The 26741-nt window shown below is 38.4% G+C and overlaps 1 protein-coding gene across 6 annotated transcripts in view; it reads right to left on the bottom strand.

Annotated features, from left to right (window-relative positions):
* The window catches only part of UVRAG (UV radiation resistance associated), a 282079-nt gene that overhangs the window by 135405 nt on the left and 119933 nt on the right, over window positions 1-26741 (bottom strand). For all 6 annotated transcript variants that reach the window (XM_021062526.1, XM_021062529.1, XM_021062531.1 and 3 more), the window contains 2 exons: window positions 22946-23051; window positions 5454-5580 (listed from right to left, as the gene is read on the bottom strand). In XM_021062526.1, the coding sequence (XP_020918185.1) occupies window positions 5454-5580; window positions 22946-23051 (233 nt within the window). The remainder of the gene's footprint in view (window positions 1-5453; window positions 5581-22945; window positions 23052-26741) is intronic.

Below are 26741 nucleotides of genomic sequence, written 5' to 3'. Positions count from 1 at the left end.
ATGCCATTATTTGCAAGTGAACTGATGGTACACATAAAATTCAAAAAAACTCTAACAACAATTAGAATTAATAAGTTCCTTGGATATTCAGGTGTGACTCGTAGATGCTGTAGGTTTAGTTCCAGACCACTGCAATAAAGCAAATATTGCAATAAAACTAGTCACGCAGGTTTTTTTTGGTTTCCTAGCGCACATAAAAGTTGTTTACACTATACTGTCGTTTAAGTGTGCAACAAACAGCACTGTGTCTACATTCCCAGTCTGCCTCCCAACAACATATGTATTTTAATGAAAAAATACTTTGTTACTTAAAAATGCTAACTATGACCTGAGCCTTCAGCAAGTCACAGTCTTTTTGCTGGCGGAGGGTGTTGCCTGGATGCTAATGATTGCTGACTGATCGGGGCAGTGGCTGCTAAAGGCGGGAGTGACTGGGGCCAATTTCTTAAAACAAGACAGCAGCAAAGTCTGAGACCACATCAACTGGCTCTTGCGTTCACACTTTCTCTGTAGCATATAATGCTATTTGACAGCATTTACCCACATTAGAACTTCTTTCAAAATTGGAGTCAAGCCTCTCAAACCCTGCCACTGACCTACCAACTGAGTGTGTGAAATATTCTAAATCTTCTGTTGTCATTTCAACAGTCTTCACAGCATCTTCACTAAGAGCAGATTCCATCTGAAGAAACCATTGTCTTTGCTTATCCGTAAGAAGCAACCCAGAATCTGTTGAAGTTTTCCTATGAGATTGTCGCAGCTCCGTCACACCTTCAGGCTCCACTTCGAATTCTAGTTCCCTTGCTAGTTCCACCACGTATGCACAGCTCTTGGGTGACCAGGTGCACTGGCAATAGCCAGTAATATCTTAAACACAATCTTTTCTTCTGAGCAGTAGGTCTCAACAGTGGGAGACTACGTCGTAAACAGAGTTGTGTGCTATTACCCAGGGTCTGCTGTTCCAATTACAGAGCACAGGCAGAGCAGATTGAGCGTAATTCTCAAGAGTCCTAAATCTTCAGAATGGTAAATGAGCACTGGCTTCAACTTAAAGTCACTGGCTGTGTAAAGCCCTAACAAGAGAGTCAGCCTGTCCTTTGAAGCTTTGAAGCCAGGCATTGACTTCTCTCCTCTCTAGTTACGAACGTCCTGGATGGTACCTTCTTCCAGGATGAGGCTGTTTCGTCTTCACTGAACATGTACTGTGTGGTGTAGCCACCGTCACTCATTATCTCAGCAAGACCTTGTGGGTAACTTGTTGCAGCTTCTACATCAGCACCTGCTACTTCACCTTACACTCTATGTCATGGAGATGGCTTCTTTCCTTAAACTTCCTGGACCAACCTCTGCTAGATTAAACTCTTCCTTCGCAGCTTTCTTATCTCTTTCAGCCTTCATAGAACTAAACAGACATTGAGCCTTGCTCAGGATTAGGCTCTGGCTTCAGGGAATGTTGTGGCTGATTTGATCTTCTATCCAGACCTCGAAAACTCTCTCCGTATCAGCAATATGCTATTTCGCTTTTTTATCATCTGTGTGTTCAATGGAGTAGCACTTTTAATTTCCTTCAGGAATTTTGCTTTGCATTCACAACTTGGCTGTTTTGCCCAAGAGACCCAGCTTTCAGCCTGTCTTGGCTTTCGACATGCTTTCCTCACTCAGCTTAATCATTTCTAGCTTTTGATTTAAAGTGAGAGAGTATGACTCTTCCTTTCACTTGAACACTTCAAGGTCACTGTGCAGTTATTAACTGATCTAATTTCAGTATTATTGTGGCTCGGCAAACACAGGGGCCCCGGGAGAGGGAGAGGGGCAGGGGAAAGGCAGTGGGTAAAGCAGTCAGAACACCCACATTTACTGATTAGGTTCATTGTCTTACGCAGGCGTGATCCTGGTGCCCCCAAAACAATTACAATTGTAACAACAAATATCACTGATCACAGATCACCATAACAGAAATAATAATCATGTAAAAGTTTAAACTATTGCAAGAATTACCAAAATGAGACAGAAAGACACGAAGTGAGCAAATGCTATTGAAACAATAGTACCAATAAACCTTGCTAGACACAGGGCTGCCACAAACCCTCAATTTGAAAAAAATACAATTAAAATGGAAAGTATAATAAAGTCAAGTACAATCACATAAGGTATGCCTGTAAATTATGATACAAAAATCAATTATAATAAGCACCTTAGCCATTAGGGAAATGTGACTTAAAGCTACGATGCGGTAGCACTCCACACCCACTAGGAGGACTATAATAAGAGAGATAAGAAGAAGTACCGATGAGGATACAGAGGCACTCGAGCCTCGCAGAGCGCTGGCGGGAAGGTAAAACGGTGCACTTAACTGCGCAAACGCTAGCAGTTGCTCAAGCAGTTAACCAGTTTTCATACGATGCAGCAATGCTACTTGCAGCATATTTAAGAGAAATAATAACATACCTCCCTACAAAATCTTACATGTGAACGTTCACAGAAGCATTATTCATAACAGCCCAAAAAATGGAAACAATCCAAATTTCGATCAAGTGATGAACGGATAAATAAAACACAGTATGTCCATGCAACCGCATTTTACTCAGAAAAAGGAGAAGTAATGCTAACAGCTACAGACAACATGGATGAACCTGGACACGTTACGTTTCATGAAAACTCTTGGGCACAAAAGACCACATATTGCATGCTTTCATTTATATGAAGGCTCCAGAAAGGACAAATTTAGAGAGACAGAAAATAAATCGGTGGTTTCTTAGGATTTGTGAAAGGGGGAACATGGCATAACTGTCTAATGGGTATGAATTTTCTTTTAGGAGGAACAATAGATAGTGATCACTGAACAGCTGTATGAATAAATCAAAAGAGACTGAATTATACACTTTAAAATGAACTGCATGGTATATGAATTCAATCTCAAATATCTAAAAAAACTTCCTGCAATTTTCTTATCCCTACATCATAAAAAATTAGAATAGAATCACACTGTAATTAAATATTTTAATTATAAGTATAAATAATTATAAATATAATTCACTTGTAGTATAAATAAATTATAAACATAATCAGCTTATAGTACAAATAAATAAATAATCACAGTGAGAGCTGTAGCTGCAGGGCTATTACCCTAATATAAGAACTGCTCATTTGTCTATGAAATTTCTGGGGAATATCTCCTGTATATATAATAAAATCAATGCCACTTTTCAAAAATTGCATCGCCATATATTAGCAAAAGGTAGAAAATAAAACTTAAAAGATAGTTACAACAGGTATCATAAAATGTCAAAAAAAGAAATAAACTCAATGAAACATCCATTTACTAACAACTAGTTTATTTCAGGAAGATTCTGTAAAGATGACCTAATAAAGGCAAATACCATTTTCTTGGATCGGAAGGCTCAATGTTGTAAAGACGTCTACTACCCCCCACTGTACTGGTAAATATATTAAATGTACTACCACTCAAAATCCTAACACGGCTTTCTTTTCTGGGTAGAAAGTCATACGAAAACGCAAAAGGACAAGAATAGCCCAGGTGAAGAACTGTAACAGAAAACGAGAGCAAATACAACATGAGAGAAATTAAAACAGTGAGATAACGGCCAAAGAACAGAAACAGTTCAAAGACACAGAACAGACGGGCTTGTAACAGACAAGCAAGTATATGTTTATCCCTTTTACAACAAAAGTGAAACAGCAGAGCAATGAGTAAAGGACGGTCTTCCAATAATGGCGCTGGGTCAATTGACCATATGTAAAAAGTCAACCTTGGCTCTTACGTCGTACACAGAAAAGCAGTTCCTGATGTAAATGTAAGAAGTTCAATAGCAAAGCATTTAAAAGAAAACACAGAAGACCTGTGTGACATTAAAATAGGCAAACACTTCTTAAACCAGACATAAAAGGCCTCAAATAAAGATGACTGATAAAATGGAATTTGTGTGCATGTAAAGGTATCATAAAAAGATGAACTAGCAAGCCACAGAATGGGAGCATAAATTTTTAATTCCTATTTCAAAGAACCCATATATCTAAGAGTTCCCATCGTGGCTCAGCGGAAACGAATCTGAGTAACATCCATGAGGATGCAGGTTCGATCCCTGGCCGTGCTCAGTGGGTTAAGGATCTGGTGTCGCTGTGAGCTGTGGTGTAGGTCGCACCTGCAGCTCAGATCCGACGTTGCTGTGGCTGTGGCGTAGGCCAGGTTCCCTGGAGGCCTGGGAACCTCCAGATGCCACGGGGGTAGCCCTAAACAGCAAAAAAAAAAAACAAAAAAAACAAACCCATATCCATAATATATAAACAACTCCCATTAAAAAAAAATTCTCAAACTGGAGTTTCTGTTGTGGCTCAGCAGTAACAAACCCAACTAGGTTCCATGAGGAGGCAGGTACTCAGTGAGTTAAGCACCTGGCATTGTGTGAGTTGTGGTGTAGGCTGCAGATGCTTAGATTCCATGTTGCTATGGCTGTGGCGTAGGCCAGTGGCTACAGCTCCAGTTGGACCCCTAGCCTGGGAACCTCCATGTGACATGGGTGTAGCCCTAAAAAAAAAAAAAAAAAAAAGGTGCATTCCAATCAGCAAGAAACATAAGAAATAATGTTCAACTTCATTAGTCTTAAGGGAAATCAAAATTAAAACTAACTGCAAGTCAACACTATAAGATACCTATCAGAAAGGCTGAAATACAAAGCCAGAAAGTACCAAACACTTGACAAAAATGTAGGAAAAGAGATGTGATACACTTCTGGATGGAGAAGAGGTAAACTGGCACAATCACTTTGGAAAACCTTTGAACACAATCTACAAAAACTGAAGATGTGCGTATCCTGTGGCTGTGCAATTTGGCTCCTAGGTTTATATCCAAAGAAATGCATAAAAAATCTTCATTAAGAAACATGTACTAGAACATTCACGGACGCACTATCTGCAATGGTCCCAAATTAGAAATTAATGAAATGCCAAAAGAATCAATAAATTCATGTTCATACACTGGAATACTAAGGGCAGTAAAAATAAACTAAGACTATATCACATGCAGGTAAGGATGAAACTTATGAATAAGATGTTGAACAAAAGCCAGCATGTAAAATGCACACATTATATGATTCTATTTGTATAAAGTTCAAAATTAGGTGAAACCAATTTATGGTATAGTAAGTCAAGGTAGTGGTTAGTCTGGTTAGAGATGCCCTCGTGTACAGAAGGGAGCATGAAGAAGATTCTGGGGTTCTGGGGTCCTCTTGAAGATTCTGCTCATACAGATATGTTCACTTTGAAAATGCGAAGTGTATGTGTGTGTGTATTTTTCTGTATGTATCAACTTCAAAATAAAATTTTGAAATTGTATCAGTATATTTATATAAAAACAACTATTTGAGCCTATGGAGAAGAAGAAAGGAAAATTACTAAATGTGGAGCTAGACTGTCTGTCTGGTGTTTTTACTCACCTTTGTCCTGTAATGCAATTTGTTGCTTATGCAGTAAAGCCACTTCCCGTCCCAAAGCTTTCTTCTGTCTTTCCAGTTCATTTCGAAGCACCAAAATTTTTAATTGCAGGCACTCACTTTCTTTTTTCTAAATAATTAAAAGCACAGGTAAATTTATGAATATAAACTTTGTGACTATGATCTATTCGGGGAAAAGAATCTGAAAAAGAATGGATGTGTGTTTATGGATAACTGCATCACTTTGTTGTACAGCAGAAATTATCACAACATTGTAAATCACCTATATTTCAATAAAACTTTAAAAAAATGAAAAAAGCTATTACTATGAATAACTGAATATTCACAATGTTGAAAAATGTGATTGGTTCAAAGCACTTTAAGACTCATGTAACTTATGGATCTCCTGGGTAACTTAATTGTCAGCACCTGTCATTTTAATGGAACAACTACAAATGTAAGCAAAGGACAGAAGAGAAATATATCTAAAGACTGGGAAGAGTTCTTTCTAAGAACCCAAAAGACACTGTAAAATATCTGTCCTCTTTCTTGACATCACATACAGTAAGACAAAAGTAAATAATAAAAAAGAAACGGAGTTCTCAAAATGTTAAACATAAGAGTTACAGTTAGGACTGTATGTCTCAACTTCCAAATAATTTTTTTTTTTATTTATTCCACTCCTAGACGTGGGTATATACCCAAGAGAATCAAAAATATGTCCACACAGGAACCTGAATATGAACGTCCACAGCATTCATAATCGTCAGACAATGGGATCAATCCAAATGCCAGTCATCTGATAAATAGATACATAAAATGTGGCATATCCACACAATGGAATGTCACCTGGCAGTAGCAAGACATGAAGTACTGATGTATGCTACAACGTGGATGAATTTTGAAAACATTATGCTAATTGAAAAAACCGAAAAAGACCACCGTCTCCATTTATATTAAATTTCTAAAATAAGCAAATTCATAGAGACCAAAAGTAGATTTCCATCCTTGCCAAGCTGAACCGAAGTGCTCTAATATCCCACAGATTTCAGAGAAAGTCAACTTGGGACCAGCTCTTCCAGACAGACCAACCAAGGCCCCCAAAGTGTCAACGGACATGGTGAGCCTGGAGCCTCGTTACAGCTGCAGCAAGATAACCCTCTTCTTTCCTGCTGGGTAATAGCAAAAGAGACCTAGCAGAGTCAGAACTTTCACTAGTAGGCAGTTCTACTGAGACCACCCTGTTCCCTATATGGGCAGCTGGAACTTCCATTCCTAGTCCATAGCAACAGGCGCTGCCCCCCGACACACAGACACACGCCCTTCTGCCACATGGGTGTCAACAGAAGCTTCTTGGAGAACTTGGACTTCCATCCCTACCTGGCAGTAATGAGAGGGTACTTCCTCCTTCCCCAACCAGAGGTGTCAGAGGAAGCCAGATAAAACAGAAAGTTTAAGTAAGTTCCATGGACTCATAACATAATATCCAAAATACCTACATTTCAATCAAAAATTACTCACCATACCAAGAACCAGGAAGACATCAAAGCAAATGAAAAAGAACAATCAACAGATGCCAATGCTGAGTCAAAAGATGTGCTATAATCATCTGACAAAAGATCTGAGAGTAGCCATCACAAAAATGCTTCAACAGGAATTAACATGCTTGAAAGAAATGAAAAAAACAGAAAGTCTTGGCAAGGAAACAGAAAATTTCAATAAAGAAACTGAAGATATAAAGAACTGGAATAAAAAAACTCAATAAATGAGCTCAATAGGAAAATGTAGAAAGTAGGTTAAAAAAAAAAAAAAAAAAAGATGGAAGATAGAACAATTGAAACTACCCAATTTAAACAACAGAGAGAAAAATGAACAGAGCCTCAGGAATCTGTGAAACGATACCAAAAGAGCTAACACTTGTTCCATCAAGTATCAGTAGGAAAGGAGAAAGCAAGCAGGAATGGAAAGCACTTGTAGAAATAATGGCTAAAAACTCCCCAAATTAGTCAAAAGAAATAAATCTACAGATCCAAGAGTTAGGGAACTCCAAACTGGATAAATTAAATGGAGAAAATCATGAAGTAAACAAAACCAAAGCTGTATTTCTAAAAAGGTCAAGGTCAGTCAGATTGATAAAATTCTAGCCAGGCTAACCAAGAGAAAAGGAAGAAATTACTAACATGAGGAATGAAAGAGTAGCCATCACAAGTGATCTTATGGACAATAAAAGAAAAATTTTAAATACTATAAATGCACAGAAATGTGATAACTTAGATGAAATGGATCAATTCCTTGAAAGACACTCTACCAAAGCTCACACTAGAAGAAACAGACAATCTGAGTAGGCCTATAAAAAAATTAAATCAACAATTAATAATAACAATTACTATCTCTCTGTTTTGTTTTGTCTTGGCGTATTGTTTTGTGTTAACGTTTTTCCTTAAGTTCCACAGCACCCGTTCTTCAGCCCCATCCTGCTGAGCTTTTCTCCAAAAGAGAAAGCACCAATCCAGATGGATTCACTGGTGAATTTTACCAAACATTTAAATAAGACATAATACCAGTTTGGGGTGGGCTTTTTGTTTGTTTGTTGTTTGTTTGTTTCTTGCTTTTTTTGGCCATGCCCACAGCATATGGAAGTTCCTGGGCCAGGAGGGGTCAAATCCAAGCACAGCTGTGACCTATACCAGGCTGGAGACAGAACGGCAATCTCAGTAGCAACCCGAGCTGCTGCAGAGACAAGGCTGAGCTCACTGCACCACAGCAGGAACTCTAAGACATAATACCATTTTTTAAAAAATCACTTCTAAAATACAGAACTTTCTAATTCATTCTATAATGCCAGTGTCATCCTCACGCTAAAACCAAAGACATCGCTAGAAAGGAAAATGACAGACCAATATCTTCTCATGAACATCGATGAAAAATCTTCAACAAAATATTAGCAAATCAAATTTGTCAGGCTATAAGAAGAGTTACACATCATGGCCAAATTAACTCTATTCCAGGAATGCAAGGCAGGTTCAACTTTCAGTCATCAATGATGGATTTCACCACATGAATCAAACTAAAGAAAATAATCAATAGATGCTGAAAAAACGTGAAAAAATTCAACTAGGAATAAAGGAGAATTTCATCAATATGCTAAAGAATACTTGCCAAAAAAATCTACTAATATTTGCCAAAATACTTAATGGTGAGAAACCAGATGCGTCCTTCCTAAGTTAGAGAACAACACTGGGCTGTCTCCTTTCACCACGCTCTTAAACATGCACTGAAAGTCCCAGCCATGCGATAGGCACGAAAGGAAATAAAAGCTGTATGCACTGGGGAAGAGGACATGAAATCATCTTTATTTATAGATGACATGATCGTCCATGGAGAAAATCCCAAAGAATCAACAAAACAAAAACCCAAAAGCTTGGGGAACTAGTAAGTAGTTATAACAGCAAGGTCACATGATACAGGGTTAATATTAAAAAAAGCCAATTATTTTCTTATGTAACAGCAAGGAATAATAGGAATTTAAAATTAAAAACACGGAGTTCCCATCCCATCATGGCTCAGCAGTTAACAAACCCGACTAGCATCCATGAGGATGCAGGTTCAATCCCTGGCCTCGCTCAGTGGGTTAAGGATCTGGCATTGCCATAAGCTGAGGTGTAGGTCGCAGACATGGCTCGGATTCCGAGTTGCTATGGCTGTGGCATAGACCAGTGGCTACAGCTCTGTTTGGACCCCTCACCTGGCAACCTCCATATGCCGCGAGGGGGGGCCCTATACAAAGACAAAAGGACAAAAAATAAATAATTAAATTAAATTAAAAACATGGTATCAGGGAGTTCCCTTTGTGACTCAGTGGAAATGAACCCAACCAGTATCCATGAAGATGCGGGCTCGATCCCTCGTCTCGCTCAGTGGGTTAAGGATCTGGCATTGCCGCAAGAGGTGGTATAGGTCACAGATGCGAATGAGAAGCCGTGTTGCCGGCAGCTATAGCTCCAATCTGACCCCTAGCCTGAGAACTTCCATATGCCACACCTGTAGCCCTAAAAAGAAAAAACAAAACAAAACCCAACATCAATTATACTAGCATGAAAAAATAAAATACAAATCTAACAAAACATATAGAAGCTCTATATGAAGAAAACTACAAAACTCTGACGAAAGAAATCAAAGGAGACCCAAATAAATGGAGAAACTATCCATGTTCATGGATAGGAATACATTACTAAGATGTCAATTTTTCCCAACTTCAGCTATAGACTCGGTGACATCCCAGCAAATTATTTTGTGGATATCAACAAACTGATTTCTCAAGTTTGTAGAGAAAGGCAAGACAGGCAAAAAACACGGAAGAGCCAACACAATACTGAAGGAGAAGAACAACGTGGAAAACTGATGCTATCTTCTGTTGAGCCATAAAGCTACGGTCATCAGGACAGTGTGGTATGAGCAAAAGACAAATTAATGGAACAGAACACAGAGCCCGGAAATAGACACCTGCAAATATGGTCAACTAATCTTTGACAAAGGCATAAAATCGATCCAATGGAAAAAGGACAGCTTTTGCACCAAATGGTGCTGGAACCACTGGATGCCCACATACAAACACACACCAAAACACAATTTAGATATAGATCTATACCTTCCACAAAAATTAACTCAAAATAGATCACCTACCTAAATGTGAAATAAAAATTACTATACAACTTTTACAAGATAACACTGGAGAAAATCTAGGTGACCTTGGGCTTGCAGATGACTTTTTACATACACCACGAAACATATGAACCATGAAAGAATAAACTGTTCAGTTAGACTTCATTAAAATTAGGACATCTGCTCTGTAAAAGTGACTCTTAACAGAATGAAAAGACAAGCTACAGACTGGAAGAAAATATCTGAAAACCACTTACTGATAAAGGAATTGAATATGAAATACACAAAGAACTCTAAAAATTCAACAACAGAAAAATAAACAACCCAATTATAAATGGGCAGAAGATTTGAACTGTCATCTCATCAAAGAAGATACAGAGATGGCACACAAGCATATGAGAAGATGCTCAGTATCATAAGTCATCCGGGAAGTGTGATTAAAACAACAATTAGATACCACTACATACCTATTAGAATAGTTTAAATCCACAATAGTGTCGATACTACATGCTAGCAAAGATACGGAGCAATAGGAGCTTTCGTCCATTGTTGAGAGCAATGCAAAGTGGTATAGCCATTTTAGAAGATGACCTGGCAGTTTCTTACAAAACTAAACATAAGGGTAGTATATGATCCAATCGTGCTCCTAGATATTTACCCAGTGAGTCGAAAATGTGTTCACACAAAAACCTACACATAAATGCCTATTCATAACTGCCCAAACTTGGAAGCAGCTTTATTCATAGTTGCCAAAACTTGGGAGCAACCAATATGTACCTCAACAGGTCAAAAGACAAACTATAGCATATCCGATAACAAGGGAGTATTTATTCAGCAATACAACGACATGAGCTATGAAAAGACATGAAGGAAGCTTACATGTGTATTGCTAAGGAAAAGAAAGCAATCTGAAAAAGCGACGTACTGCATGACTCCACCTACATCACATTCTGAAAAGGTAGAAAGATCAGTGGTTCTGAGGGAGGCAAAAAAGGATCAACTGGTGGAGCCTGGGGGAACTTTAGGCCAGTGAAACAATTCCATATCATGTTATAATGGTGGATACATGACACGGTGCGTGTGTCAAAACTCACAGAACTATATACAACTCAAAGAGTGAACCCGAATGTAAACAGAGACTTCAGTGAGTAATACTGTATTGATTCAACAACACAACAAATGTGCCACCCAATATAAGATGTTAATAACAAAAGAAATTGGGGGGGGGGGAATGGGAACTTTCTGTACTTTCGGCCCAATTTTTCTACAAACCTAAAACTACTCTAAAACACAAGTTCGTTTTTTAAAAAGGGGATAGAACTGCACCTCAAGAAAAGGACAATTTTATTGAATGTTCACTGAATGAAACAAATCCCAGACATATTCTACCAAAGTTACAATTAAGTTTGCTAAATAAGTTTAACTTGTCTTTTCCTAAAAGTATTTCCGATTTAAATCTATGAAACCACAGTTTAAACTTTACTCAGACTCCCTTTTAATCCAAGTACCTTCTGCCACAACTTACCTCTAGATAAAATACGAGTCCTACCCCCACGATGAACACGGATGCCTTGCCCAGGTGTGTGTTCACAGCTACTGCACGATAAATGTGTGTACCCTGTTCTCGCGGTCTTTTACCAATAGTGTCAATATGTTTTTCATGGTTTTCCGTGACATAAATCTTGAGCGAACAGCAATCTGGTTGTACTAGTAATCTCCTGTCTCCTCCCTAAGACATACACTAACTAAAATTTTAAGTTGGGGGAGGGGGGCATTCACTAAGTAAACTGAATGGGTTACTGAGCCCTGGGATGAGCTGGTAGAAAACTTTAGAAGAAAAAAGTCGGCGTCTCTATTTGATTCGCAGACAATTCCATCAGTGAAATGTGATGGAATGGCCTCGTTGAAGCAGTGGGCAGGGAAAAGGACTTTTGGCAGTTGTGCACAAAGTACTTCACAGCTATCAGTTCTCAACCAAATACTTTCTTCCTCATCTCTGAAATACTGATTCTAAACAGATGGTACGTTCGGCTGTTAAAGACATTCAAGCCAAGAAAATAAGCAGCAAAGCCTATTTCCAATCTTCATTATTTGACTGGAAAACTCTATGAAATATTAAACATTCCTAAGCATTTTTCTTTTTTCCTGAAAGAATTAAATATTTTTGAAGGGTCTACTCAGTGTTTCTAGATCAACAGAAATGGTCTCTGCTTTCTAAGAGCTTAGGTCTAGGAGAAGCAAAAGCCATTTTGTCCTGCCTCCTCCCTGGAAAAACAAAGACCAAAGTCAAAGAGGTTGCTTATCATGAAAGAAAAAGGAACCAATTAACAATTTGGGTATCTTTGGTAATCCAATAATGTGATCAGTATTTTCACATCACTGAGGGAAAAAAATATATAAATTCTTGGGAAGACACCGTTCCACAGAGATGTGTGTTCAATTTCTTTAACGAGTTATTCCACAAAATATGTAAACTGGATTCTACCTAGATACAGAAAAAAAAAAAGAAAAATAGAAAAACAACTCTTTAAACCAGCTATAACGGAAAAATAAAAAAGACTCAAAAAAAAAAAAAAAGAAAAAAGAAAAACAACTCTTGAGAAAACACAGGGATTAAAAAAAAAAGAAAAAAGAGAAACAACTCTTGAGAAAACACAGGGATATGCATAAGTAGGGGGTTAATTTGCTCTAATCCAGGGTATGTTTACTAGAATCAAAGAGCTAAGGGTACAAGTTAATTTAAACACAAATACAAACAGGCATGTATATATGGTATTTGTGTTATGGCCCATGTGCAAAAACTGGCCCATTTACAAAAATATATCGAGTCATTCAAAACCAGGATTGCTGGCTCTGATTTCTAATGAGTAAACAAATCCTGCCCAAGTGGAATCTGGTTCTGCTTCCTTTCAAATGAATCTAAGTACGCAAACCTCTTAATGTTTCGTAAGTATTTTCTAACGGGTTTCTGGGTTCTACTTATCTGTTTACTCCAAGTATAGGTACCGTTATATGTGCATCTCCAATGGATCGCTTTTAACTGGATTTTAATGTGTTTATACAACACTGTATCTGATCCGAAAACCACAGTCTTCTACTGGGAAGTGCACACACTCATGTTTATGTGTCTTTACAAAGATAGTGATGAGTAATCTTTTTTTTTTTTTTTTGTCTTTTTCTTGAGCCACTCTCGCGGCATAAGGAGGTTCCCAGGCTGGGGGTCTAATCGGAGCCGTAGCCACCGGCCTATGCCAGAGCCACAGCAACTTGGGATCCGAGCTGTGTCTGCAACCTACACCACAGCTCACGGCAACACCGGATCCTTAACCCACTGAGCAAGGCCAGGGATCGAACCCGCAACCTCATGGTTCCTAGTCGGATTTGTTAACCATTGTTCCACGACAGGAACTCTGTGATGGGCAATCTTAAAGATTCATTTCAGAATGACGGACCAGTCTATCAATGACATAGTAAACATTTTCTTCTCATAGATAACACTGTAATCAAAAAAGCTTAGGCAACAGTTATCAAAGCATAGTCCAGGAGTTCCCACTGTGGCACAAGATGATTGGCAGTATCTCTGCAGTGCAAGGGCGCAGGTTCGATTCCCCACCCAGCGCAGTGGTTAAGGGATCCAGCGTGGCTACAGCTGCAACTGCAGCTCGGATCGGATCCCTGGCCCGGGAACTCCATATGCTGTGGAGTGGACCAAAAAAAAAAAAAGCATGGTCCCCAAAAGCATGAGGGTTTCTAGGGCCATTTCAGGGTCTGTGAGATCAAAAATATTTTCATAATAATACTAAGCTGTTATCTCCCTTTTCACTCTCACTTGCTCACAACTGCGTAATGGAGTTTTCAGAGTCTCTAAGATTTATGGCATCACAACAGATTGACTGCAGAAGTAAACATGAGGACTCGCCTGTTTTTATTAACCAAGGCACTATCAACTGACAAACCCTAAATTCTCTGAGGCCTTTATAATTTTTTAGATATAAAGGGGTCTTGAGCGGCTTAGGGCATCATTCATACATATTAGCTTTCCCATCAAAAGTGGAAATAGTTAACAATCTGGGAAAAAAAAAAAGAGTTTTAGAACTATGGCAGTTGTCCTATAAGCTAACAAATTTGCTTTTAAAATGTCATTTACAGGTTATTTCTACTGCATCTGCTCAACCACTAAGAAATGAAAAAAAAAAATTCCTTACAAAACATTTAATCTAATCCACTAATTCAATAGATTCAGTGGCAATATCAGGGCTAGAACCCTGATCTAGCTAGCGAGATAAAGCAAAAATATAATAACAACATGTATAGGAGTTTTCTATGTATAATAATAACATGTACAAGAAAAATAAGTACTTAAAAAATTTGTCATGCTACAAATAACAGCTAGAGTCTAGGAAGTTCCAGCCGTGGCGCAGCGGAAACGAATGCAACTAGGAACCATGAGGTCACTCAGTGGGTTAATAACGATCTGGCGTTGCCATGAGCTGTGGTGTAGGTCGCAGACGCGGCTCAGATTCTCCGTTGCTGTGGCTGTGGGGTAGGCTGGCAGCTGTAGCTCCGATTCCACCCCTAGCCCGAGAACTTCCATGTGATGCAAGTGTGCACCCCCACCCCCCGCAAAAAAAAGCAGATACAGAGTCTAGATAAAACACAAAAAGCTAATACTTGAGGGTTCTAAAGCTTGCTTCATTGCAGGTAGATTTTGGAGTACCCTCAGAACCTGGTCAAACAACCCACAAGCAGAGTGAAACTCCTCCTTTCGGTGACTCTACTCTGAAGGTGCCTATGGTTACACTTCAACGGAAAGACAACTATCTTTCTGGCGCCAGGAACCAGGGCAAAGAGAGTAAGCAATCAAGGCCACCTGAGTGGAGGAAGCCAGGGAATGGGCCCTTTAAATCCCGTTTAAATTCAATCTGAGGCTCTGAATCCTAAATCACACATGCAGGAGGCAGAGAGAAAGTAGCTGTGCCTCAGGATGAGTGCACGGAGCTGCAATCTGAGCCGACGCCCATTGCCGGCATGAGCGATCGAGGCTAACCAAGTTAAATACTTGCTAAAATTAAAACATCGATACTCTTTGGAGCAAAGCAACAAAATCCAGAGATTCCACAAAATTACATTCACCACGTCCAGGATTCTGTACAGCATCACCCAACACGTGAAGAGCCAGGAAAATGTGAGTCATTCTATGGAGAAAAGATAATCAACTGAAGCCAACTCTGAGATGACCCAGATGTTAAAATTATCAGAGACTTTGAAGCCACTATTATAAATTTGCTGAATGAAAAAAGTATTCTCAAAAAAGAATAAAAAGACGTGAAATCTCAGCAGAGTATTTGAAAACATCAAAAATCCAGGAGACGGGAGCTCCTGTTGTGGCGCAGCGGAAACGAATCTGATTAGGAACCACGGCCTTAACCCTCGCTCAGTGGGTTAAGGATCTGGCATTGCTGTGGCTGTGGTGTAGGCCAGCAGCTGTAGCTCCGATTGGACCCATAGCCTGGGAATCTCCACGTGTTGTGGGTGTGGCCCTAAAAAGCAAAAAAAGCAAAAAAAAAAAAAAAAAAAAAAAAAAATCCAGGACACTTCTGCTTCTAGTCAAGAAGGACTAGGAAAAAGGAACAATGACCAATTTTACCTGTTACCATAATCCTAATACCAATTTAACAAAGTGATTTAAAACACTATATCCCAATAACCCTAAAAAAAAAAAAAGGCACAAAAATCCTTAAATTATTACTATATCAAATCTAACAAGATACAAAAAAAGATTATATAACATAACCTTTGGATTATTCCAGAAAGGCAATGTTAAACATCTGAAATTCAATGTAGCCCACCACAGTAACAGAAACAAGAAGAACATATCATGATCACTTGTTTCAACAGATGCAGAAAAATCATTTGACCAAAGTCAGCATCCATTCATGATAAAAATTCAGAAACTAGGAATAAGAGGGAACCTCCTAAAACCAATGAAGGGCATTACTAACACTATATTTAATGGAGAAAGAATGAATTGTTTCCCCCTATGATCGGGAGAAAGTAAAGGATTTCCACTTTTGTCACATTTATTCAATCCTATATTCTACATCCCAGCTACTGAAATAAGGCAGAAAAATTAAATAAAGTGCATAAAGCAGTCCAAATTTGTGGGCCTGTTTATACAGAAATTCCCAAGATATCGACAAAATAACTATAGGAATAAAAAGTTAATATAACCAGATCACAAGATACAAGGTTACTAATTAAAATGAATTATATTCTCATATACCAGCAGGAAACAAAAATTCAACAATGCCATTTGCAATAATGCCAAAAACAAACCAAAAAACCTCCCATTAAAAATCTTAGAAATAACTCTAATAAAAAATGTTCAGGGAGTTCCCATTGTGACTCAGCAGAAATGAACCTGACTAGTATCCATGAGGATGCAGGTTTGATCCCTGGCCTTGCTCAGTGGGTTAAGGATCCAGCGATGCCGTGAGCTGTGGTGTAGGTCATAGATGCAGCTCAGATCTGGCATTGCTGTGGCTGTGGCGTAGGCTGGCAGCTACAGCTCTGATTCGACCCCTAGCCTGGGAACCTCCATATGTCATGGCTGTGGCCCTAAAACACACACACACAGTCTAGAATCTCTACAGTGAAAGTTATATGATATTATAGACAGAAAAAAGAAAAAGTCCTAATAAAAGAGATATATACCATGTTCATGGATTGGAGACCTTGATACTGTGAAGGTGACAATTCTCCACAAATTGATCTATAATTCCTAATCATAATTCCCACAGGCTTTTTTTTTTTTTTAAAGAAACTGATAAACTGACTCATAAATCCACTTGTAAATACAAAGAATTGGAAAACTCACAGCAATTTTTAAAAAGAACAAAGTTGGAGGACTTACCCCATCTGGCTTTAAGATGACAAATCTACAATAATAAGAGAGTTGGTAGTGGTGAAGGGCAGACATAGATACATGGAAAAAACAGTGAATCTAGAAATAGATGTACACATATATGGTCAATCGATTTTAGACAAACATTTCAATACAATTAAATGGGGAAAGACTGTTCAAGAAATGGTATCAAATCAATAAGATATTCATACAGAAAACACTACCTCATTTAACGCATTAACAAACAAAACTTGAGGTGGCTCATAGATCTAAATATGAAGCCCCAAACAATAAATCTTGTAGAACGAAAACACGTGAGAAAATGTATGTGATTCTGAGTTAGGCACAGATTTCTAAGAAAGACCACAAAGAACCTTAACTAACCATGAAGAATTTTTAAAAAAATACCTCAGTTTCCATCCAACTTTAAAATTTTTGCTCTTTAGAAAGCATCATTCAGAATACCAAAAAAGTGGAGCTCTCTTGTGGTACCACAGGTTAAGGATCCAGCATCGTCACTGCAGTGACTCAGGTGGCTGCTATGGCTCCTGAAAACTTCCACATGCTGTGGGCATGACCAAACCAAACAAAACAAAACCAACAAAAGTAAGCACACATTGGAAGAAAATATTCTATTCCTAACACACATCAGAAAAAGGATTTGTATCTAAAACATACACACATACACACATGCCCCCTTAACCACAACATAAGACAAAAATCCCACTTAAAAATGAGGGGAAAAATCTGAACCTAAACATGTACACGAGGACTAAAAAAATAAGCAAATAATTATATTATAGGTAATGGTTTCTCATTATCAGATAAAGATACTAGAAATAAACAATGGTGCGGGGGTGGGGGGATAGCTACGATAAACTCTATGGTGTTATAGTTGAATAAATTAGTATGAACTCATATTAATTTTAATACAGAGAGAGACAGATGTATGTGTGTACCAGCCCTGCCCACTTAGAGGGCCTCGCTGCAGCCACAACTCAACAAGAACAAACACACCCAGTGCCCAGATCCTGTTTCTAAATACCATTATCCAATGAAAGGAACAGGACTTCTAGAAGAAATGGATGGTTCTAAGGCTAAGACAGGGAAAATACACAATGAGCTGGATCACACAGTGCCAGAAATTAAGAACCTCCTCTAAAAAACAAACAAAAAAGAGATGAGGGGAGTTCCTCTTGTGGCTCAGCAGTAACAAACCCGACTGGTATCCATGAGGATGCAGGTTTGATCCCTGGTCCTGCTCAGTGGGTTAAGGATCCAGTGTTGCCATGAGCTGTGGTGTAGGTCACAGACGTGGCTCAGATCCTGTGTGCTGTGGCTGTGGTGTAGGCCGGCAGTTGCAGCTCTGATTCACCCCCAGCCCAGGAATTTCCATGTGCTCCAGGTGTGGCCCCAAAAAGAAAGAGAGAGAGAGATGAGGGCATGTCAGAAGGACACAGGACCAACTTGAAAGAGCGTTCAATGCCACAGTTGAAGGAAGAAAATAAATAACATAGTAAAGAAACCTACACAAATCCATACTGTTAAATAAATGACTGAATAAATAAATGCAGAGATTGGGAGTGGGGGGAAAAGGGACAAATTTTCCTCACAAAGAATTACAGACGATGTATGCAAATAGCCTCCCCTCCAGGAGATAATACTTAAGTTCCCTCTTCTTGAGTATTTTGCTTTCAAAAAACTGAGCATGGACAGGGAACGTTAGCATACATAAACCCATGCCTAAACCCAGGGGGAACCACCTTAACCAGATGGTCAAGGTTATTATCGACAGCGATCGGTCCTGGTGATTTAAAGATCGGAAAGAATGAAAACTCTCAAAGCTCAGAGAAGCCCAGGAAGTCATGGTGACCAAATCCAGTGTGGTACCCTGGACTGGACATTGGAACAACAACAAAAGATATTCGAACCTGTCTAATCCCAAAGAAACATCAGACAAATCCCCATCAAGGGATGTTCTACAAAACAGCTGCACACTGCAATCCTTAAAACTGTCAAGGTCATCAAAAAAAAAAAAAAAAAAAAAAAATCAGGAGTTTTCACACCCAAGAAGAGTCTAAGGAAGAATAACCACTAAATGTAGTATGGTTGGGGGGGGGGTCCTAGAACAGAAAAGGGACATTAGGTAAAAAATAAGGAAATCTGAATAAGACTATGGACTTTAATTAATGATGACTTATCAGTACAGGTTAACTGTGATGAATGTACCTTATTAAGGTAAGATGTTAATAATGGGAAAAACTGGGTGCAGGGTTTTCAAGGTACCTCTCAGTATCGTCTTTGTAGTAATTCCATAAATCTGAAACTGTTGTACAACAAAAACATTAGTGGAAACACTGGCGAAACCTGAATAAAGTCCACAGTTAACGGGAATGTATCAATGTTGATTCCTTGGTCTGAAGATATACCAAGTCACGTGTACCATGTCAAATGCAACTTGGTCATTCAGGAAGCTAACATCAGAGGAAACTGGATGAAAGGGTGTCTAGAAACTCTCTGAACTATCTTTCCAAGTTTTCTGTAAATCTAAATAGGGCAAAAATATTTAAAATTATACTCTTAAAAGATACATGAGTAACCAGTAAAGATATGAAAAATGTTAATAGAAATATAATGATAAAACAAAGTAAGAAAGTACTGTACAACCCAACAGACTAACTAAAATTAAAAAGACTGACCTCTTAAATGAAACGGACAAACCCCTGAAAGACATAAGCTACCAAAGCTCACTCAAGCAGTAGACAGCCTCACTAACACTTCAACTCTTCAAGAACTGAGTTCCCAGCTCAAAGCCCGCAAAGAAAACTCCAAGCTCAGAGCTTCACTGGTAAATTCTACCAACCATTTTTAAGAAATAATTCCAATTCCATACGGATTCTTCCAGAAAACAGAGGAAATACTTCTCAACTCACTAGCTGTAGCCAACATACCCCAACAACAAAACCAGACAAGGAAGCGACAGGAAAACAAAACTACAGACCAATATTCCACATGAATATAGATGCAAAAATTCTTTACCAAGTACTAGCAAATTGAATCTAGAATGATACATATAAAGAATAATTCATCATGAACAAGAGGGGTTTTCCCAAGGAATGCTACATTGGATCAACATTCAAAAACCAGTCAATGTATTTCACCACCATTAGCCCAGGAGAAAAGCCACAAAATATTTCAATAGATAAAAGGAACGGAAATTTGACAAAATCCAAAATACATAAGCAAAAATTCAAAATGACAACAGCAAAAATTTTCTAAAAAATATAACTAAATGCCAAAACAATAGTTAGACCTTGATATAATGTGAGAAGATGCCAATTTTTTAAAAATCATCGAGTAGGAATCCAATTTCTTCTTGGATGAAATTTGATCTTAGAAGCTAATCTTGCCTCTTTCTGCATCAAATATGCTTTCTGATTGCATTTTATGAAAATTAAAATTAACTACACTTCGAGAAAAAATAAAAATTAAGGAATTAAAATTAATTCTTATACACTGAAACTGCTTTGGCTGGAGTATAATGACCTTGAGTTAATTTGGAAAGGAAATGAAAGAAAAAAAATAATAGCCAGGGCTTTTCATTTGCTACAAGTAAATCTTATAGTACATAATTAACAAGTACATGATATTATTCACTGAAAGGAGACGAGTTAACCAAAATTTCTGTCCCTATGTGTCAAATGATGATGGGAAAGCTGCTTACTTTCTTTAGGGCTCACTTTCCTGTTATTTTAAAAGGAAGAGATTATGCTAGACTCATTCTTCAAATTTAACAAATATTTACTGAGCACCTACTATGGGTCAAACACTTTTCTAGGCACTGAGACCTACCAGCAGCGAGGAGAAAAAATAGACAAAATCCCTCTTCTCAGAGTTTAAAGAGATCAATAACTAAAGCACATAACGTATAGAGCATGTTAAAGGCTAATAAATACTGCAAAGGAGAGAAGCAGAGCAGGAAGGGGACAGAATGTACTGAGAGGGGTGTGGTTTTAACTGTGGCTATAAGGGAACTAGATTTTTGGGTTCACTTTCAGTTCAAAAATCCAATGATTTTCTTCTCTGTTGACTAGGCCACACAAAAAACACACAGTGAACCTCTGAACCTGACCTCTTTAAACTCATACATTCTATCACCTTGCTCTGCGTGTCACCACTTAGATTTTAGAAAAATAGGATTAAACACACATTTTTCCATACTGAGACAAAGCATATGCTGCCATTTAACGAAATAAGTAATTTCCCAGTCTTGCCTTGGGAGAGGAAAATAAGAAAAATAAAGCCTAGAAGTTTTTCCTCAGACAAAGGCTTTTACAACGTGGCATCTCGGTACACAAAAGAAAGGATTAAAATTAGCTATTCTTTTCTCCTCCTCCAATATATTTGTGGTCTGAAATTTGGTCCTTTATTGAGCCTAAGCTACCACAGGAAGTGCTTTAACAATTTCTGTAAAGTGGAAGATTTTCCATAGGCAAGAAAAGTCATATGAATAATAAATATTACTACTATAGTTATTGCGGCTACTGCATTTTGTATGCCTTCTCTGTGCCAGCTACAACACTAGCCATTTTTATATACTAGGTTGAACTATAGGACACTAATATTTATAAGTCAAAATCAGCAATTTTGTATAGATTAAATACTTTGTCATCTTTTAATTTCAAATTGCATGAGAGGTGTGCACAAAGTTAATTGTGATAATTGTGGTGTTGCTTTTTACAGTTTATCTATTGAATTAATATCTCGAGCAGATCTTTTTTTTTTTGGTCTGTTTGCCATTTCTTGGGCTGCTCCCGCGGCATATGGACATTCCCAGGCTAGGGATCCAATCGGAGCTGTAGCCGCCGGTCTAGGCCAGAGCCACAGCAACGCCGGATCCCGGCCTCATCTGCAACCTACACCACAGCTCACGGCAACGCTGGATCCTTAACACGCTGAGCAAGGCCAGGGATCGAACCTGCAACCTCATGGTTCCTAGTCGGATTCGTTAACCACTGAGCCAGGTCGGGAACTCCTCTCAAGCAGATCCTTAAAGGTAACAGAACCTTTGTGGGGAGCCATAAAGACTCTGCCTGGTTGAAAGTGCTATGAACAACAGCTGAAGATGCTGCCTACCTATGATACTGAGTTCGTGCTAACAAATACTTAAAATTTTTTATTTAGAAATTAATTTGAGGATTTGAATTTTATTTTAAGAATCATTATTCATAGCATAAATTTCATCAAGAGCTATGCAGAGCCCTCTGGCTTCATTTTGAGAAAATGTCAATTTATTAGTTACACCCACTATTCAGCTTACGAAGATAGACTCTTCATTCCAAAATTAATATTTTTTTCTCCACTAGAAAGTATAAAGCAACCAGAAGTTATACTAATATCTGAAGTATCCATTTGGATTGGAATTTATCTTTCTTTGGAAATACCTCATTAAAAGAATCTTTCCCAAAAGAGAACACTGTCCATAAACCAGCCTATTAAATTCAATTCAAATAATTTTAAATTCATCCTTTAAAAAGAGATTAGTGCCCAAAGTTTATTATTTTTTTCTTTTGGCAGCTATTTTTCATTCACTATACAGTCTGCGTCTAGAGTTCACATTTACAAGACATTAATAAAATAGCTTTTGATTATATTCTAAGTAATTGTATGTAATCTAAAGTTTCAACCAGCCTAAAAAGGCAGGCACTTTTACGTTACATCATTAGCAGATGGGGAAAGTTTATTTCTAACATTTAAACGCCAACAAAAGTCTCAGAGGCAAAAAAAAAAGGAAAAAGAAACTACCTAAAGTTTTTTTTTTTTTTTCTTTTTTTGGTGCGTGTGTGTGTGTGGGGGATTAGTACAAAAAGCATATGATGACCACATTTAGACATCAAGGTGTTTAAACAGGTAAGATATAAAAACCTACCAGCTCATTGCTTGTAGATGTAAGTTTCAGTTTTTCTTCAATTTCTTTTCCAATTTTCTGAACAGTTACCTGAGTCTGTTTAATTGCACACTGGGCTCTGTGAAGCCTGGAAATAAAAGTTGTAGAAAAATTTAAGTGCGTTAACTATAAACTTTCAACACAGAGCCACAGACTTAAATGGAACAAAACGAGGACAAACCTTCCAGGATAAAGAGAATTAATAATGAGCTCAAACAATCATTTCACAATTCTCTAGCATACGTATAATGGGGAAATAACAGGGGTTACAATATGTTCTAAAAACACCCTTTCTGTACCCACTTGACTGCCCCTGGTGTACTGAGAACTAAAATGAAGAACTCAAAGGAATCTGCAGGAGACCTTAGAAAAAAATCTGACTGAATCCTATCATTTTACAGACGTGGAAAGTGAGGCCCAGAGATAGTAAGTGCGTTACTAAAGTCACCAGAAGAGTGTCAGTGCTCTGAAGGCTAACTATTACTTACAGGTCTACAGAAAGAAAAAAACCATCGATAATCTCGGAATTCCCGTCGTGGCGCAGTGGTTAACGAATCCGACTAGGAACCATGAGGTTGCGGGTTCGATCCCTGGCCTTGCTCAGTGGGTTAAGGACCCGGCGTTGCCGTGAGCTGTGGTGTAGGTTGCAGATGCAACTCGGTTCCAGCGTTGCTGTGGCTCTGGCGTAGGCCAGCGGCTGCAGCTCTGATTGCACCCCCAGCCTGAGAACCTCCATATGCCTCGGGAGTGGCTCAAGTAAAGGCAAAAAGACAAAAAAAATTATCAATAATCTCAAGTTAAGAAGATTGAATTCAAGCAGCAGCCCTCTTGAAACAAGGAACATTGAAAAAAATAACAGATTTTTTTTCTTTTTTGCTTTAATTACATGTTTGTATTTTTCTTGGCTTCTTTGTCTTCAAATATAGCTTATATATTTTGTATGCATGTACATATTTTAAATGGTCAAACTGTCATTAGTTGCAGATGACATGATTTTCACGTAAAAAATCATTAGGAATCTACAAAACAACCACTAGAACTAATAATGTCACAGAATACAAAGACGACATTCAGTTATATTTCCATATTGTGCCAATAATTTCAAAATCACAATCATAATCCCAACAGGCTTTGTTTTTGTGTTTCTTTTTATAGAAATTAAGAAGTTGATACTGTAAATTATAAAGAAAAACAAAGAAGCTAGAAGACATAAACCTATCTTGAAATTGGCCAGATCTCCTTCTTTATTAAGGTATGTAATCAAAACAGGATGGCGCCGTAAGTTCCTGTCGTGGCTCAGCAGGTTAAGGACCCGACATTGTCTCTGGGAAGATGTGGGTTTCATCTGTGGCCTCACTCAGTGGGTTAAGGATCTGGCGTTGTCACAAGCTGTAGCATAGATGGAAGATATGGCATGGATCCAGCGTTGCGGCGGCTGCAACTCTGATCTGACCCCTGGCCTGGGAACTTCATCGGCCACAGGTGCAGCTATTAAAAAAAAAAAAAAAAAAAAAAAAAAAACATGGTACTGGAGTTCCCATCGTGGCGCAGCGGAAACAAATCAGACTAGAAACCATGAGGTTGGGGGTTTGATCCCTGGCCTCGCTCAGTGGGTTAAGGGTCTGGTTGCCATGAGCTGTGGTGTAGGTCGCAGATGCAGCTCGGATCTTGCGTTGCTGTGGCTGTGAGGTAGGCTGGCGTCTGTAGCTCTGATTAGACCCCTAGCCTGGGAACTTCCATGTGCCTCTGGGGTGGCCCTAAAAGACAAAACCAAACAAACAAGCCAAAAGAAAAAAAAACAAAAAAAAACAAAAAAAACGCATGGTACTGACATAAGGATCAAAAAATAGATCAGTGGAAAAGAATAAAGACTACAGAAACACACCTATGCATACATGGCCAATCGATTTTGGACAAAGGTACCTAAGCAAATTAATGGTTAAAAAAAAGTTTTTTAAAGAAATTTTGCTGGAACCCTGGATAAGCACAGTTGGCAAAAAAATGAATCTCATTCCCCACAGACAAGAAAACTAACGCAAGGAGATCATAGCAAACAGAGGCTAGAATCATAAAATTATAGGAGGATCTCTTATAACCTTGGGGTAGGCAAAAATTGCTTAGAGAAGACACAAAAAGCGCTAACCATAAAATTAAAAACGGATGAACTGGATTTACCAAAAAAAAAAACCCAAAAAAGTCTACTCATCTAAAGATGTCATTAAGAAAATATAAAAGCAATCCATGGACTGGGAGAAAATACTTGCAAAACATCCATCTGACAAAATACTGTGTCTGGAGTATATAAAGAACTCTTACAAATCAGCAACGAAGAGACAACCCAATTAAAGATGGGCAAAAGAGGGAAATATCCCACAAGAGAAGAAATAAGAAAGGCCCATAAGCATAGGGAAAGGTGCTCAAAATCTTAGTCATCATGGAAATGCAAATTAAATCAAAATGAGATACCATTTCGCACCTGTTAGAATAACTAAAATTAAAATGCCAACACCTAATGCTAGCAAGGATGTGGAGCAATTGGAACTTGCATGGACTTGCCTGCGAAGTGTAAGACAGTATCCTCACTGTGGAAAACAGTTTCTTAAAAGTTGAACATACCTCTAACCTATGACCCAGTATTTACTCCTTACCATTTGCTCAAGAAATATGAAGCCATGTCCACAGGAAGATTTGTGTAAGAATCTTCATAGAAAACAACCCAAATTTTGATCCAACAGGAGAATTAATAAACAAATCATGGTATAGTTACACAATGAAATTCTACTCAGCAATAAAAAGGAAAACAATACTGATATATATGAATCTTGAAAACATTATGTTGAGTGAAAAAAGCCAGAAACAAAAAAAATACATACTATATGATTCCATTTAAAGAGAGTTCAAGAAGAAGTCAAAGCAATCTATGGTGACATAAATCAAGAGTCACCAGTTGCATGTGGGGGGCAGGACTGACCTTTAGAGAACCAGGGGGAGAAAGGAACCATCCGAGGTGACAGAAATGGTCTATCTTGATGGAGGTGAGAGCGACATGGGTACACAGACCTTAAACTTAAGATATAAGCACTTCACTGTGTGTAAATCCACACCTCTGCCAACAGTATTATTAGTATCATGACATTATGCACTAAAAATATTCATGAAATACTATGTTCTTCTAGAAATTGCCTGATGGTTATTGAGCATTTCTCAGGTCATCTAAAAGGGAGCAACTCTCATGAGATGGCTCATGAGATCAGTTCTTCAGCAACTTCCTCGGGAATCAGTAGAGGAGACTATTCTCCATCCTACTGCCTCTTGCTCTGGGTATGTATGCGTATATCTCTTGATAGGAAGAATCTCCTACAGAGGTGACTCGAAAGAAATTTAAAAGCAAGGAAACAAAAGCCAGATGGGGTCCCAGCATACACCTCCATCCTCATTTCCTATTACTCTTACCTCGCCTGCTCAATTCCAGCAATACTGAACTACTGACAGCGCTCCAAACACATCAGGCCACTTCTTGCTTCTGCACCTTTGAGTGAACTGTTTTATCTGCCTACACGTCCCTGTCTCTTAGCAGATAAATACGCTCCTAAACCCACTAGGAGGCAGCTTGAGCATAAGCTCTTCCTCGGAGGTCTTCCCCGACTCTTCCAGACAAGTAGAGGAGGCACCTCTCGCCATGAAAATCCATGGCATCATGTATAAACACTAACAAAAATCACAGCACCCCATGTTACAGTAACTGTTCACTTCCTTGTTTATTTACTAGATCTTTTGC

This window comes from Sus scrofa, chromosome 9 (genome assembly GCF_000003025.6).
Source record: "Sus scrofa isolate TJ Tabasco breed Duroc chromosome 9, Sscrofa11.1, whole genome shotgun sequence".
Taxonomy (NCBI): Eukaryota; Metazoa; Chordata; class Mammalia; order Artiodactyla; family Suidae; genus Sus; species Sus scrofa.
This window is presented reverse-complemented; position numbering and strand designations above follow the sequence as displayed.